This window comes from Tiliqua scincoides, chromosome 9 (genome assembly GCF_035046505.1).
Source record: "Tiliqua scincoides isolate rTilSci1 chromosome 9, rTilSci1.hap2, whole genome shotgun sequence".
In the NCBI taxonomy this organism is placed as follows: domain Eukaryota; kingdom Metazoa; phylum Chordata; class Lepidosauria; order Squamata; family Scincidae; genus Tiliqua; species Tiliqua scincoides.
In genome coordinates, this window is record NC_089829.1 from 16201143 (window position 1) to 16216708 (window position 15566).

At 48.4% G+C, this 15566-nt stretch overlaps 1 protein-coding gene across 2 annotated transcripts; it reads left to right on the top strand.

Moving 5' to 3' along the window:
- The first annotated feature begins 248 nt into the window (after window positions 1–248).
- On the top strand, window positions 249–13208 carry PARK7 (Parkinsonism associated deglycase). 2 transcript variants are annotated; one of them, XM_066637291.1, is made up of 7 exons: window positions 249–335; window positions 4986–5138; window positions 6677–6778; window positions 7734–7793; window positions 8733–8802; window positions 11612–11698; window positions 12785–13208. In XM_066637291.1, the coding sequence occupies exons 2-7, from the start codon at window positions 5049–5051 to the stop codon at window positions 12943–12945; spliced, it is 570 nt and encodes a 189-aa protein (XP_066493388.1). In that variant the 5' UTR covers window positions 249–335; window positions 4986–5048; the 3' UTR covers window positions 12946–13208. The 2 variants fall into 2 exon arrangements, with proteins under 2 accessions (XP_066493388.1, XP_066493389.1); XM_066637292.1 differs by lacking the exon at window positions 249–335 and adding an exon at window positions 4366–4408.
- Window positions 13209–15566: the final 2358 nt, after the last annotated feature.

Below are 15566 nucleotides of genomic sequence, written 5' to 3' on the forward strand. Positions count from 1 at the left end.
CCCTGCCTCACTCCTGATAAGAGAGGAACCGGACTACCTCTCCAGCCGCTAAATTGAGGAGTCACAGTGGCACCTTTGTATAACAGTTTTACAGTATTCACAAAATCCGATGCAGGCATGTATAGGACTGGGCAGAGGAGCCGTCCTTTGTCAATTCGGGCGTGCAGCGCTGCACGGGTTAAGAGTTGGCAGCGCTGGGGCGCGCTCCCGCCCGGTTGTCCTGGGCTGGCTCGCACGAGGGCGCTGTGAGCGCCCGGCAGGTTGGGGAGGAAGGAAGGACGGAGGCGCGCCCCGCAGAGCAGAGTCGGAAAGGCAGGCAGCTGGCTGGCTTGCACGTAAGAAGGACGGGGGCGGGGAGTGGAAGGAAGCCGTGCAAAAGCGTGGCCCCTGCACGGTCGCCTTCTTGCTGTCCGGGGGGGGGGGGCTGGTTGGAGAAGTGACTCGCATGTGCGTGGAAGGGGGTCGTGAGAACGCTCCGCCTGCACCCTCGCTCCAGGCCTATAACTCCAGCGCTGGACCCACTCTCAAGGCTCACTCTCTGAGCCCCCCCCCCCAGCATACTCTAATGTGATGCAACTCTGCAGTTGGGGGAGAGGGTCCTCCTCCCATCCAGCACCCTGAAGGTGTGAACGCTCACACAGGAGGGTCAAAAGGAGGACAGTGAGCCTCAAGGCTATCAGAGCCCAATCCTATGTATATCTACTCAGAAGTAAGTCCCGTTATAGTCAGTGGGGCTTACTCCCAGATAAGTGTGAATAGGATTGCAGCCTGAGACATGCTCAGATTGGGCTCTGAGGTTGCAGTGCTATCCATACTTACCTGGGAGTAAGCTCCATTGAATGCAGTCAGTGGGACTTAGTTCTGAGTAGACATGCATAGGATAGGGCTGTAAGGCTGCAGTCATCCACACTTACCTGGGAGTAAACTTTACTGACTATAATAGGACTTAGTTCTAAGTAGACATGCATGGGATTGGGCTGTAAGGCTGCCATCCTATCCATACTTACCTGGGAGTAAGCCCTATTGACTATAATGGGACTTTCTTCTGAGTAGACATGCATAGGATTGGGCTCTGATAGCCTTGAGGCTCACTGTCCTCCTTTTGACCCTCCTGTGTGAGCGTTCACACCTTCGGGGTGCTGGATGGGAGGAGGACCCTCTCCCCCTCCTGCAGAGTTGCATCACATTAGAGCAGGGGTGCCCAAACCCCGGCCCGGGGGCCACTTGCGGCCCTCAAGGCCTCTCAATGTGGCCCTCAGAGAGCCCCCATTCTCCAATGAGCCTCTGGCCCTCCGGAGATTTGTTGAAGCCCACACTGGCCCAATGCAACTTCTCTCAGTGTGAGGGCGACTGTTTGACCTCTCATGTGAGCTGTGGGATGAGAGCTCCCTTCACTGCTTGCTCTTTCACATCTGTGATGCAGCAGCGGCAGCTAAGGAAAGGTCAGTCTTGCTTTTTGCAAGGCCTCTTATAAGCCTTGAGCTATTGCAAGACCGTGATTCATCCATATAAGTTCATCTTTAATATATTCATTTATGTAAACTTATGTAAATTTATTCAAATTTGAAATGTAAATTAATTCTTTATTTCCCCGGCCCCTGATACAGTGTCAGAGAGATGATGTGGCCCTCCTGCCAAAAACTTTGGACACCCCTGCATTAGAGCAGTGTTTCTCAAGGTTTGTCCTCCGCTGTACCACTTCACATGGTCCATCTATTCAAAGTACCGCCAGAAGTAACTGGCAATGATGGCATCGGCAGTTACTGCTGGGTTGGGATGCCAGATGTGATGCAACAAACACCATTAAGAGGCACAGGGTGGATGGGAGGGCTTTTACCAGCAAAAGCATGCTTTGGGGCTCAGCCCACAGTACTGAACCTCCTACTGCTGTTTGTTGTGTCCTGTTCCTGCTGTTGCTGCCAGGCAGATGCCCAGGGGTCTTGTGAGGGTTTGGAAATTGAGTGATGGGAGAGTTATGACAGACCAAAAAATTTTTTTTCTTTACCCAGTGTGTCATTAGTCTGTGGAACTCCTTGCCACAGGATGCGGTTATGGCATCTGGCCTAGATGCGTTTAAAAGTGGACTGGGCCAATTTCTGGAGGAAAAGTCCATCACAGGTTACAAGCTGTGATGGGTATGTGCAACTTCCTGGTTTTAGAGGTGGGCTACCTCAGTACGTCAGATCTAAGGGTGTGGCAACAGGATGCAGGTCTCTTGTGTATTCACTGAGGCATCTGGTGGGTCTCTGTGAACTATAGGAAGATGGACTAGATGGGCCTTTGGCCTGATCCAGCAGGGCTCTTATGTTCTTCTGTGAGTACCACCAGACACCACTTCCAGTACCACTGGCAGTACCTGTATCACTGGTTGAAAATCACTGCATTAGATGGCCCTGTTGGATCAGGCCAATCTTCTCTTAATAGATAATAATCCTCTTTCCCCAGCTGCTCCTGGGGGCCCACAAGCAGAATGTGAGGGAGCAGCATTTGCAAAGAGGAGGGAATTTGGAGAAACAAATTAGTAGCCATTGATTGACCTTTGGTCCTCTGAATTGGCCTAATCCCTTTTTGAAGCCACCCAACAACCACCGCAGTTTTTGCTGTGTGTGTGAAGAAGCCCTTCCTTCTGCCTGCTCTGAATTTCCCACAAGTCAGCTTCAAGGAGTTCCCAATGGCAGGATTAAAATTAATGAGTTGAAACTGCTGGGATGTAAATTTAGACTAGGCATGCATGAGAAAGAATTTCTTGACTGTAATAGCCAGCCCTGGAACTATGCCTTGCTCAGTTGTGAGCTATCCCTTGTTGGATCTTTCCAAGCAGAGACTGGATGGCCACCCATCAGGGATGTTGTTGCGGTCACCTGCACTGAGCAGGGTGTTGGAGTAGATGACCTTCAAAGTCTCTCCCATCTCTGATGTTCTGTGATTCCTGCCTGGTTCTAGTGTTGGGAGAGAGGAAGCTGAACATGTCACTATTGTGTCTTACTCTGGCTCATATTTGTTATAAACCTCAGTCAGGTCCCACACTGAGACCTTTCCTTGTAAGGAAGGCATTTATTTGATTTTTGTCTTGATTGACTGTTACAGCTTTGCTGATTGCTCTTCTTTGCTCTACCTGACCACAGTGGATTTTCTAGATAAAAGTTAATCTAGTAGTAAACTGACTGAACTCTTCCTGGAGCCCCCCTGCCTTAAGCAGTGAAGAAATAAGGAAATAACAACTGTGATAAGATGTGGTTTGGTTCCGGCTTCTAATGTGCCCCAGCCCACCAAGACCTATTGAAATGGGATGAGTCAGTGGCAACTCTTCTGAACCTCTGCGAAATTAGTGGAACTGAAGCATGGCTCATATTCTCTGGAGCTGGGCACTTCTTTGCCAGCTCAGTTCTCTCTATATTTTTTTCTATATATTTTTCCCAATGGCTTAATTAGAAGGCCAGACTGCTGAATGACAGACAGACCAATCCATAAACAGGGACACATTTTAATTTAATTTTTTTTAATTTAATTTTTTAAAATTTGTTTAATTTAATTTAATTTTAATTTACAGAGGTCTAGCCACATAGAAGCACAATAAATACTTGGCTGGTTGTATATCCAGGGGTCATTCTACCTCAAACCCCTTGCCACTCTGTCTCACTCTACCTCTCAAAGCAATGTCTGTTGCATCTTTGGCAGGCTTCCAAAGCCATTGGACAAACTGCAATGGCAATAATTAACTCATTTCTGCCCAGCCCACAGGTGTACACATTTGATCCCTGTTGCATATATGCAGCACTGGGCAGAAATGACTTAAAATGGGGGTAATATTCTTCAGGTGATAATATTGCAAGGAATTGTGGTGTGCAAGGAGGCAGAAAATGCTGGCGGCCTGTGTGAACAGAAGATGGGGGTGCCCTGAGTTGCAAGTTCAGTGCTTTTGGGTGCATGATTGTAAGCACCTTAAAGTGTTCTCTAAATCCAAGGCTGTTTAAAGGCAAGAAAAGTCTTGATTTGGAGTATAGAGACACAGCTAGGTATCTGCTGCGTGTGTCATAGACAGAAGCTTTGCATCTGTCTTCTCTGCAGAAAATGCAGGGCAGATACCTGTGCCTGAATGGACCATTTGGGGGGGGGGAAGGGTCTTTGTGAAGCACTGAGTCCAAGAAAAGGGACAAGTGAGTAGATAAGTTCCAAGTGAGCAAATGGCTAGGTCCTGGTGGCACCCAGCCAAGGTTCCCTGAGGAGCTCAGGTTTGAAGCTGCAGATTGTCTGACAGTACTGGGCCTCACCTCTTTGGTGAGGGTCCCTGAGCCTTGATTATCTTGCACTGTTTGTTCCTTCCCTTCCTCTGTTGATCAGGGCAGATGAAAGAGCCAAGAAGAGATATTAAGGCTGGCAGGTTTTTCAGAAAGCCTGGGGCTTCAAGGTATGCTCTGTGGACACCCATGTTTTCTGCTTGTTCTGGCCAATCAACCCACATTCTCTGGTGTGCTCCTCTCTCTTTGTAGGTCTTCATATTTTACTCTGTTCTAAAGTATATCTGTTGTGCCCCTAGTGCAGCTTTTTCTGGCTGGGCAAGCTACATATGTTATGCATGGAGCTGCTTCTGAAAAATGTCAGGAACTTCCCTAAGGCCACTTCATTCTCTACTGAGATTGGATCACTCTAGTGGTTAAAGGGAGGGGGCCTTCTGGGTCTTTCATGTGCTGGCATTGATCTTTCTAGTTGATTTAACTGTATTTGTAGTACTTATGTTTTAATATGAATTGCTGCCTGGAGGCCATGATCTGCCCAGCTTGCACAGGAAACCCACCCACCCACCTTGTCTCTGGGTATGTTGCTTCAGGACTAGGCACTGCCCAGTGCTTAAGGGCTATATTTTCAAAGGCTTCCCAGAAAGGCTTCAGCAATGCATAGCCTTACTGCTATATTGTGTAAATAAGATTGTGTGCATGCACATGGAACCTGCAACCTGCTTCACGCTGTCTCTTGCTTTTGTGCAGTGCTAAGGGACCCTGCCACAATAAGCGTCCTGTGTCTAAGCACACCAGCTCCTTGCCCTTGAAATGGCTTCCAAAAGAGCCCTGGTGATTCTGGCAAAGGGAGCTGAGGAGATGGAAACGGTGATCCCCACAGACGTCATGCGAAGGGCCGGTGTGAGTATGTCTGGCGCAAGGAGCTGGCTTCTGAGGTACCTGTGGAAGGAGTTACCGAACTGTCAGTGAGAACTGCAGGTTCCTCAGTGGTGAACAGAAGGGCATGTTCAGCCTGGTGGGGGAAATGCAGGAGTTGGTTTTCCTTGTGTACCCCTTGTGTACCTCACCTAACCTAGAACCACAGAGCTCCAGGCTGCAGTTCAGAAGGGGCCTGTGGAAGGTCCCTCTTCTCTGCATGCATGAGAAGTACAGGAAAAGACCCAGTGTCCAAAGGCTGCCCCTCTGGATAGGATCCTTCCATTGCAAATGTTTTGGTGTGACTTGATCTATACCAAGAACAAGTGGTGTGAAAACTCTGTTCTAGACTGTACCATTTCAGGCAGGGGGGAGGTTATATATTCTTCCCCCACAGAAGACCTGATTTCTCAGTATGTAGAAGACTGGTGTGTTGGGTAGAACAGTGTTTCTCAAATTGTGGGTCAGGACCCACTAGGTGGGTCGCAAGCCAATTTCAGGTGGGTCCCCATTCATTTCAGTATTTTGTTTTTAATGTATTAGACTTGATGCTTCCATGGTATGTGACTGCATTTGGGAAAATGTTACAGACCTGTACTTTTAACAAGCTACTAATGTTGGCATCCTTCAGTCTCGGAAGACTATGGTGTCACGCTCTGAATGGTGGTTCTGGAACAGAGTGTCCTCTCCAGTGCGCAAAGCCTGGGTAAAGTAGGTATGGAGGATAGGCTGTTACCCATGCAGCAAATCCCCCCTCTCCATGTCGCTGAAATGGTCCAATGGAAAGGCAGAAGCCAATACGGTTGGTTCCAGCGGCGTCGCAGGAGTTGCCAGAACGTGACTGTGTTCAGCCATGAACTGCCTCAGGGACTCCGACTCCGGATTTTGCCTCGAGGTTGACTCCTGAAGCCTTTTCCATAACTGGATGTAGCCACAAGGCAGTGGAGGTTTGGGATCAGAGTTTTCCTTCTCTCAGATGAGCTGCCTTCCCAGGCTGACGAGTCCCATCTACCCGGTGGCTGTTTAGTCGCCTCTTACGACAAGTACAGCCAAACTGAGGGTCTATTCTTATCCCCAGCCCCCAGGGGATACAAGCTACTATGTATATACTTTTAACCATGATAGTAAATGGGACAATCCTGGGTAGGATTGCAGCCTAGGATTGTTAAAAAAATTCCTGCTTGATGATGTCACTTCTGGTCATGCATCACTTCCGGTGGGTCCTGACAGATTCTCATTCTAAAAAGTGGGTCCTGATGCTAAATGTGTGAGAACCACTGGGATAGAAGGTTCAGTGTGAATAATCTTTGATGACTTTCTGGTTCTGTGTGAACAGAGGGGATTTTTATATGTATGTGTGAGTTGTTGTCTATCATGCATCCCCCTCTCCATTTTGAAGTGGTACAGTTCAGAAAGGGTTACTGTTTCTGTGGGCTGGCTCTTACTGCTGGGTGGGAAGTTTGGAACCTTAATTCTGCAGATGGCTTGTACCCGCTCAGGCAAGCTGTTTGGTTTCTCCTCAGATCAATGTGACAGTGGCAGGCCTGGCTGGGAAAGATCCTGTGCAGTGTAGCCGTGACGTGGTCATTTGTCCAGATAAGAGTTTGGAAGATGCCCGGAAAGAGGTTGGTCCCACTGAACTGCTGGTATGGTTCCTTGCCATGGAACATGCAACCTGCCCAGTGACTCATCTCTGGTACTTTGTCAGAGGCCAGGCCGGTAGTCAGGGAGCAGTATTGAGCCCTGGTGCACCTTAACTTGGTGTCCATGGTTGGGGGAACATAGCACTTGTCCCTTAGCAGTGCCTTTCTGGGAGCAGAAATGTGGTTTATGAAATGTTGACACAAATAGGGAAAAATGCTGAATAGCTGGAGAGTTCCTCAGAGTTTCTGCTCATGATTGAAGAGGGGCTGTGTGCACAGTTATGCCTTGTGTGTGCGTGTAGCCTGGTTTAGATCAGGGCCTTGCAGTGGGGGAGATGCCAAAGTTGGGTTGGAGTTTGGAAGTATTCCCCAAGCAAATGGGAGTGAGCAGTCCTCAGTGCCGCTGCCTAAGAGCCATCAGTTCAGGCCTTCCTAGGAGATAGCACTGCATTTGACTCACTCTGGGGCCTGGCTATTGTTTGTGCCATGCCCCCCTTGATAAGTGCTGTTTGACCTCTCCTTGGGTAAATATTGGGCGCTCTCCTCTGCCTGACTGCAGCAGCCCCAGGCTACCTCCTTGGCCTGTGAAACTCAAGGGAATGCAGCTTCTGCCATCTTGCCAGTGGCTCTGGAGGTGTCTGCAGGTGACTGGAACTTGGTCACTCATAGGCAGTGGTGATGCTGATACATCCATAGCTTTTGGTTGCCACTTGCTGCAGGCTGGAGTGGCACATGACACATTCTGCTAGGCAGGACCTTTATGAGGGAAAGGCCAGTGGCACAATCCTAGCTCTCAGCCGATTGAAACCAAAGGGTTGCATTGCCTTTGGCTTCAGAATGGCTAGCTTCTCATGTTGTCTTGCTCTGAGCATTTTTCAGTGAAATCATTTATCTCCTCTGCTCTGAAACCGTTCCTGGCCTCTCTTCCTGTTTTTAGGGTCCCTATGATGTGGTGGTCTTGCCAGGAGGGAACCTGGGAGCTCAGAACTTGTCGGAGGTAAAAATAGGCACATGTGGAAATGCTGAAATTTCTTTCCAGCTGTGAGACCCTTGTGTCCCACTGCATGTCAGTCAGTGGGGCATCCTCTCTCTTAAAGTCTTGCAGATTTGTGAAGATCTGCAGCAAACTGAGAGGAGTTTCATGATTGCTGCTAGTTTGTTCTGGTTTTGCCTGAGCTATCTAAGCTTATGGAAAATAACATTTCTTCTGCCAGCAGCTCTTAGTTGTAGTGGCTAAATAGCAGCATGGCATGCTCAGGACACTCAGTACCTGTCAGTAACAGATGCTGGGAACAATTAGAGGGGAAGGGGTTACTTTGCTTGTCGGTGCCCCAGAAGTACCTAGCTGGCCATTGGAGCGCCTAGGTGAACCTGCATTTATCCCATGAGGCAGCTCTTGTGTTCTCTTCCCCTGCAAACCCCAACAAAGGGCCAGATGAAGATGGTTTTCCAAAGCAACTGAGGAGTGTTGTATGGGATGTGGTGGCCACAGAAGTGTCACACATATTTCTTGGTGCATGTGGCTTTGCCATTGGGAGCATCACAAGTCTCCTCTCCCCCTTGTTCATGTTGTCTTGGATGCTCCAGCTGCCTCTCTTTCTGTTGTCTCCTTGCTTTCTTCGCTCCCCAACTCCTGAGGCTGTGTATGCTCCAACTTTCTTGTACTGGAGCACACATCTCCTCTTGTGGGTAGAATGCACAATGCTGCCATCCCTTCCCCTTGAATACCTTAAGACTTTGGTCATATGATGGAGGGATATCCTTACGGTATCTTACACCGAATGCATTTCCCCTTCTGATTTCTGCCTGCATAGCTGACCCCTTTTTTGAAAAGACCTGTGAGATAATGGCAGCTGCCCTGCCTTCCCCCCCCCCCCCCCACAGCCTGCATGGAGCTGTCCCTTAACCAAGTCTCCTTCCCCTTCTTTCTTTGCAGTCTCCTGCGGTGAAGGATGTCTTGAAGGACCAGGATGCCAGGAAAGGGCTGATTGCCGCCATCTGCGCAGGTACAGGGGAATGGAACCCTCTTCTTTGCACTTCTTGTGTTGAGGCTTGGCTTGCTTGTGCCTGTGGTTTGACCAGCATGACTAATCTTGGCCTGCTGCCCTCCTGGGATTTTTTTTACAAATGAGAATTCTGAGAACTGCATATAGCTGTCTCGTGTGTTTTCTGCCCATTCTGGAACGCATATCAAAGATATGATCTCTTGATGTGCTCAGAGAGGCGTGCCCCCTTGCACCGCTGGCCTGGGTACTGTGCTCAGGAGTGGTGCCTCTTTCCCTTCCCATGACCTGATGTTCTTGTTCTGTCTCAGGGCTAGGTCTGCCTGGTACTCAGAAGGGAGACTACCTTGGCACCCCTCTGTAGCTCCTCAGAGATGGGGCAGGACCATGCAAAATTAAACTCTGAGAAGCCTCACTGTGTTCCCTTTCTATGGCTTCTGACATGCTGTTAGAACCATATGGCTATGATGGAAAAATTGCTGTTCCTTGTGGTCCTTCGATTGCTAAGCTAGCGAAAAGTTCCCTGGCCCTGGCAGAACTGCGCAATTTATGGAGCACCTTGACCTTCTCAGACCTCTTGGCCTTAGCAGCTGTGAGTTTAGGATTACAGGGTGGCCATGGAGAGTTGCTGGAGCTGTTCTAGCTCCCTTTCTCAGACACAGGCAAGGCTTGACTGGAAAGTTCAGGAGGTTTACTGGTGCTGAGGCAGAAGCTGGCAGTGCAAGAAGGGTGCCCAGCCCCTGTACAGCTGTTTACTTCTCACACACTTTTGTTGGAAGAAACATTGCTTGTGCAACTGCCCAGCTGCACGGGGATTGCATGTAATTCTACCTTGTCCTTGGGGAACCCCCCCAGCTCTGTTGCAGGATTTGGCAACATCTGAATGTTGCCAACTGCTTGTTTGCCAGTATGGAGGCGGGAGCTGCTGCAAGATTGCCTGCTTGCTATATAGCTCAATGAAAATGCTTTTCAAGAAAGCCTGATAGTGTGCTTGTGGGGGGGTTGGGGGCTAGAGGAAGTGTGTGGAACCCCAGCAGAATGAGGCCCAGGACCCCTTTTTAGTCCTCTGGGATAGAGGGCAGCCCTGCTGGTGTATTTCAGGAATTCTGCCTATGTCTTTTTAATCCCAAGCCTTGTCTTGTCTATGCATGTGGGGGGGGGGGGGGGTCAGAGAAAATATAATGTCTGCCTTGCCACAGTGTGCTCTCCCTGTGCTTTTTAGAGGTGCACTAGTTCCTGTGAGACTGGGTGAAATCCAGCAGACCTGTTGCAAGGTCACTTGGGGCAAAAGAGAGCCTTTGTCAGTCTCTATCCTGGAAGTGCTCATAGTCCCTCACTGGCACCCAAAAAGAAAATAAATGGCCCACAAGCCCCAAATCCTTTCCTTGAGCTAGGCTGAACACACCCCAATGCTGTTGCCCTTGCTCTTCCCATGGAGTTGTACCTCAATCACAGCTGTCCTCCTGAATTCTCTTCAGACATTTTTACATCTTTCTTTTTAAAAATCTGGTGCAGGAATTTGGATGACCTGAATGTGGGGCCAGTGACTGAAGTGGAAAATCCAAATGGCACTCACTGGTGTCAGGAAGTTCTGCACAGGCCCTGTTGGTGTCTCGTTCTGTAACTCAGAGTGTGTGTGTGGGGGCAGGAACCTTTTCTCCTCTTGCGTCTCTGTGTGTTTCTGCTCTCAGCTTTCATTTCCTGTTAATAAATACTTTTTAGCGGTCTAAACCTTGACCTCCGTACTTTTTGAAAACTGGTTCAGAAAGCAGGTCTGAGGCCTGATGAGTTGTAGGTTGAACTTCAGGGCTGCCTAGGCAGTAGTTTTTAAGCTTGCCTGGAGTTTTGAGGAGCTAGCTCCACAAAGTCAGACTTGAAAGAAATTTCAAAGAAATAGGAGACTGGGTACTGTGCCCCAGAAGGCATTAGCTGACTTCCTGTAACCTTTTTTCCCCTGTAAAGTAAACCTTTTTACTTTAACCAGACTGAATCTGCTTCTGACTTGTTGAAAGCCCACGTGTGACAAGTATTGTGTCACCAGTTATGGAAAAAAGTAGCCTTTAAAATATTCATAACTCCCACAAACCTTTACTTTCCACAGTGCCTGGTTTAAGATTGTTCTGTAGGACTGTGTAAAAACATTAACACAGCTACTGTAGTTTTGTCCTAGGCAGGGTGAATGCACCTAGCTTTCTCCTGCCTTCACTTATGTCAAAGGTGCAGGCAGACAGGTCAGCAATTTCAGCCTGTGTTCATTTGTCAGCCTTGTCCTGCTCATCCTGTGCTAGACGCCCCCCCCCTTTTTTTTACAGCATCACACACACACTTGTTCTTTCATCACCTTTTCTTTAATAAAGTAAAATTTCAAAAGTTACAAAACTGTCCTGGAATGAGAAGGTGGATTGTTGCTGGACTGGCACCAGCCAGTCAGTGCTGTGCACAGCTGGCTTTTGCTACATACACTTAGTGGAATGGATGCACTTCCAGAGGAGGCCCATCATGAATAACATAATGCTTGTGTGCAGCCTATGAGGTCTTAACCTTCCTGAGGTACTTCTCCAGTCTTCCATTATTTGTACAGGTCAGCCCACCTGTCACTCACATTTAGATAGTTTCAAGTAGGGATGCATTCATATATTTGGGACAGATTGTTTTCAGTCTTATTTTTTCTTACCTGTAAAGTTTTTCCGCTTTCCGCACTAGTGTATTGAAGCTGTTCAACTGTATATTTTTAATCCTTCCCAAAGTGTGCTCTCCATGATGACTGCAAAGCTTGTACAAGTAACAGCCTTGACCATCTTTGCGCTTGTAGGTCCCACTGCTCTGCTGGCCCATGGAATAGGATTTGGGAGCCAAGTGACAACACACCCACTGGCCAAGGACAAAATGATGAACGGAGGTAGGTGTGGGGGGTGTACATGGGAATGAGAGCCTTGTTCTAGGAAGTTCTTGCTATGTGCACTTGAATTCAGGGTTGTAAGGAAGTTGCAGGCATGTCCCTAAAATAGTGCGCTGCCATTCCTGCATGATAGGCTTGAAGGACAGGAGAGATTAATGTTCTGGCTCAGTGGCATAAAATGCGGAATTAAAGCCCATCCTTGTCTTAGTGGGGCAGGGAAATGGGAGATGGTCCTCAGTACAGAAGGGCTGTCTCAACAGAACTGTTGGCCCTGCCAAACTTCTGCCTCCAGGAGGTTCTGGTTTTCACATAAGCCATCCCAAAGTGTAATCTTGGTGGTCAACGCCCAAGTAAAATAAGTAAAAATTAATGTAAAGCCTGACCGATTCTTTCTTCCAACTTTCACTTCCTGTCCACCCACATCCTGCAGGCCAAGGAGGGGGCATGCCCAACTAATGTCCTGAGACACTGACCGTTGCCACTTGAATGGGGTCCGAGAGCTGTCATAACATGACAACTCCTAGTTAGCCTCTTCAGAGGTTGCTCAGCTCCTTCCACAGATCTGGCTCAAAGACCCACAAAAGCAGGAAGTGGCCCAAGCCACCAGGCCTAGATCAGCCACAATGGTGGGACGCCATTGCCGGTCCTGTGTAGGGGAGAAGGGATTTGTCCTGCTCAGCCCTCTGTCTGGGCCTGATAGCTACTTTTTCTCCCAAGAGTTCTCTCTGAACCCTCAGGAAGCATTTGGGGGGCAAGACTGTTCTATTGTAGTTATTGGACTGCTCTTTCTTGACTGGGATTTGCATTTATGTCTGGTTTTTCTTGCTTATTCTCTGTGTTCATAATTGTTGGCAACCACAGTCCTTTGGAAGCAAGAGTGAGGAGACATGAAACCAAGCTGTTGCTAATAAATGCCTGAGCCAATGTGTGCTGAGATTTTCTGTTCAGGTATCCAGGCTTACAGCTTGTCTCACTGCTACAGTGGACAAAGACAACTGAGCTCAAGAGCTCTCCTCTGCTCCAGTGTGTTGAACTGGCCAGTCCCTGCCCCGACACTACTTCTGTCTTTTGTGTTTCCTCCTTCAGGTCACTACAAATACTCTGAGAACCGGGTGGAGAAGGACGGGCACATCCTCACCAGCCGGGGCCCTGGCACCAGCTTTGAGTTTGGCCTTGCCATTGTGGAAACACTGCTGGGGAAGGAAGTGGCTGACCAGGTGAAGGCCCCCCTCGTCCTGAAAGACTAGGGCAGAAGTCACTGAGTGTCTTGTTTCCCTTGAAGCACTGGCAGTGTAGTGTGGGACTCTCTCCTTAATCAGCAGGATGAGAATAACAGTTGTGTGTAAACTCAGAGGTGGGAATAAAGTTGAGCTGGATCGCTTTTGTCTGTAGAGCTGCTTGGAAGCCATTTTGAGAAACAGGTGTGCAAGTAGAACGTGCTATTCCTAATATCCTTTTGGTGTTTCTGGAGCCTCCTTTCCCTCCAGTAAAAGAAGAACTCTGTGCAAGAGCCTTGTGTGATCATTTTGTCTGTGGTTCCTTCTTAGGAGTTTTTAATTTACCATTGAAATTTGAATTTACAATTTACAATTGAATTTACAATTCAATTTGAATTTATTCCTTTGTCACTTCCCTGGCCATTTTGCAGTGATGACATCGTAAGGTGAAGATGGAAGGCGTGGGGGCATTTTAAGCTACTAGTAATCATGACCCCCACCTGAGTTTCCCGTTTGCTAGACAGGTGTGCATTTTGGTCAAGTTTAACTTCATTGCTTGGCTAATAAAATGGGCATAGCATTCCTCAAACAGATGCAGATGCCTGCAGTCTGCAGTGTGATTATGGGGGTTGGTGGACACTGTTTCTGTGCAGCCTCACTTTGTATCTATAGAGGTATGTATAAAGGAAGGCTGTGAGCTGCCCTGGCCCACCTCCTGATGGGGACAGGAAAGGCAGGAAATAAGTACCCCGGTATCTTAAATATTTGACAACTGTGTGCAGCTTGAAAACATAATACACTGTAATCTCTAGAATGTGTCCATTCCTAGCTAGTCTGTGCAGGTCCTCTTTGGGTTGGCTGCATCCTCCTCCTGTTTCTCCTTTTGCATCTGGCAACTCCATGAGGGCATTCTTGAGCTAAGAACATGTGAAACTTCTCACTTAAATCTCGAGACACTGGGGTGCATGGGCGTTTTCATCGGATCTGGGCCTGGCATTATAGTTTTGGCTCACTGCTCTAAGTCCAAATCCCTTTTCAACCAATGAGGGTCAAACTGAATCAAGTTGGCCACAAACACTTCTACATTTCCTCTCTCAAGGAGGGAATTTGGAAACCCAACATGTTTCAGGTGGTGCTGTGATCTCATTCCTGAGTATAGGACTCCTTGTTCTTCTCAGTGGTGATGGATGTATCTTGTTATTGGAGAGCACATCGTGGAACATGTCTTGCTTGTGCAATTTCAGGATTTAAAATTCATTCTTGGAGTACAGTAAAAGAAGGCACCAGGCCCTGGGTGTTATGAGTGGTCTCTGAGGGTGGGCCAGAAACAACAGCCTCTGCTTTCCCCCCATGTGCTTTCCAAGTACAGTTGCAGAGACATGGATGCAAAGTGGCCTCTGAGCTCCATGGAAAGCAATGTGTTTGTTTACCAAATGAGGTCGTTTGATTTCTCAGCCCATGCAAATGGAAGCCAAATGACTATCGCAGAAGTATCTCTTCAGAGGAAGCGCAGGGCCTACCAGATTACTCATCACCTTCATTTTCATACATGCAGGGATTTACCAGGAAGCAAAAAATGGGGGTGGATCACTGCTTCCCTTCTGATCAGCAGCTACTGCTGCCAGTCCTTGACCTGCATGTTTGTTCAGCTACATAAACAGCTTTGTGAGCTACTTTGTTGAAAAGTGGTATATAAATATGCTTAATACCCATCTTTTACTTGTTCTTTCTCCTCTACAGGGCTAGATTTTTGCTAACCTGGGCAAACAGGACTGCCAAAGTTTGAGCACAGTTTTCCCCCCAGTACGTAGGTTTGACGTTGTGCCCTGTACCAACTGCCTCAGTTGCTCTAAATCCAGGGTCCAGGACTGAGTAGTTATGTGGACTGTGATTTGCATTCTTCAGAGCTGAAATACAGGCCTGCCTTGTGTGGTCCAGGATAAGTTGCTTCCCCCTACCCATCCTGTCTCTTGAGGGGCCACCGAGCAGCTTCTCCTCTCGCCCAGTGCAAGCCTGTGTGTGACACATGATAGCTCAAGGAGAAGCCTGTTCTGGGTCTGATGTGCTCCTAGGGTTTTATTAAGGCCCCAAGGCAGGTTGCACAAAATCAGGTATAAAGCTATAATGTTAACAAAATAAAACTACATCTTGTGGTTTTCCAAGCAGCTCTGGTAACAGTTCCCTTCTGAACCTCCCCCCAGCCCCTGAAGGTCTTGATCAGCCTCCTCTCAGGAGGGGAGGTAGCCAGCTGAGCCCACCTTGCCTTATTGTTCCAACAAGTGGGTGCTACACATAGGCGGCCCTGTGGGTGGTCAGCATCCATGGGGCTTGTCTTGTGGCTGTCAAGGCACAAAAGGAGCACCACAAGAGTAGAAGCACTCCTTCAGCCAGGCTGATCGGGGCTTTTCAAGGTTTTAGCCACAACTTGCTGGTAGCCAGGGCAGTCGCTTAAGAAGTAGCACTGCATTGTGCTCTTTGGCAAGTGTTGCCCCAGTGGAACTCCTTTGAGGGGAGTCCATTGCTATAGCTCAGCCAAGCATTCAGCAGAGCATATGTTAGAAGGGCAGAGTCCACCTTCCACAGGAGCAGATGCAACTGGCTGAGAGAGGCACTTTTGTAGGGGCAGAGATGTGGTAGAAGTAGGGCCAGGT

Excerpts from the sequence above, each read along its gene's own strand:
- PARK7 (XM_066637291.1), top strand. The coding sequence starts at position 5,049 with ATGGCTTCCAAAAGAGCCCTGGTGATTCTGGCAAAGGGAGCTGAGGAG. Across the intron at positions 7,794-8,732 it reads GAGCTCAGAACTTGTCGGAG|TCTCCTGCGGTGAAGGATGT; the intron begins GTAAAAATAGGC and ends CTTTCTTTGCAG. Across the intron at positions 11,699-12,784 it reads GGACAAAATGATGAACGGAG|GTCACTACAAATACTCTGAG; the intron begins GTAGGTGTGGGG and ends TTCCTCCTTCAG.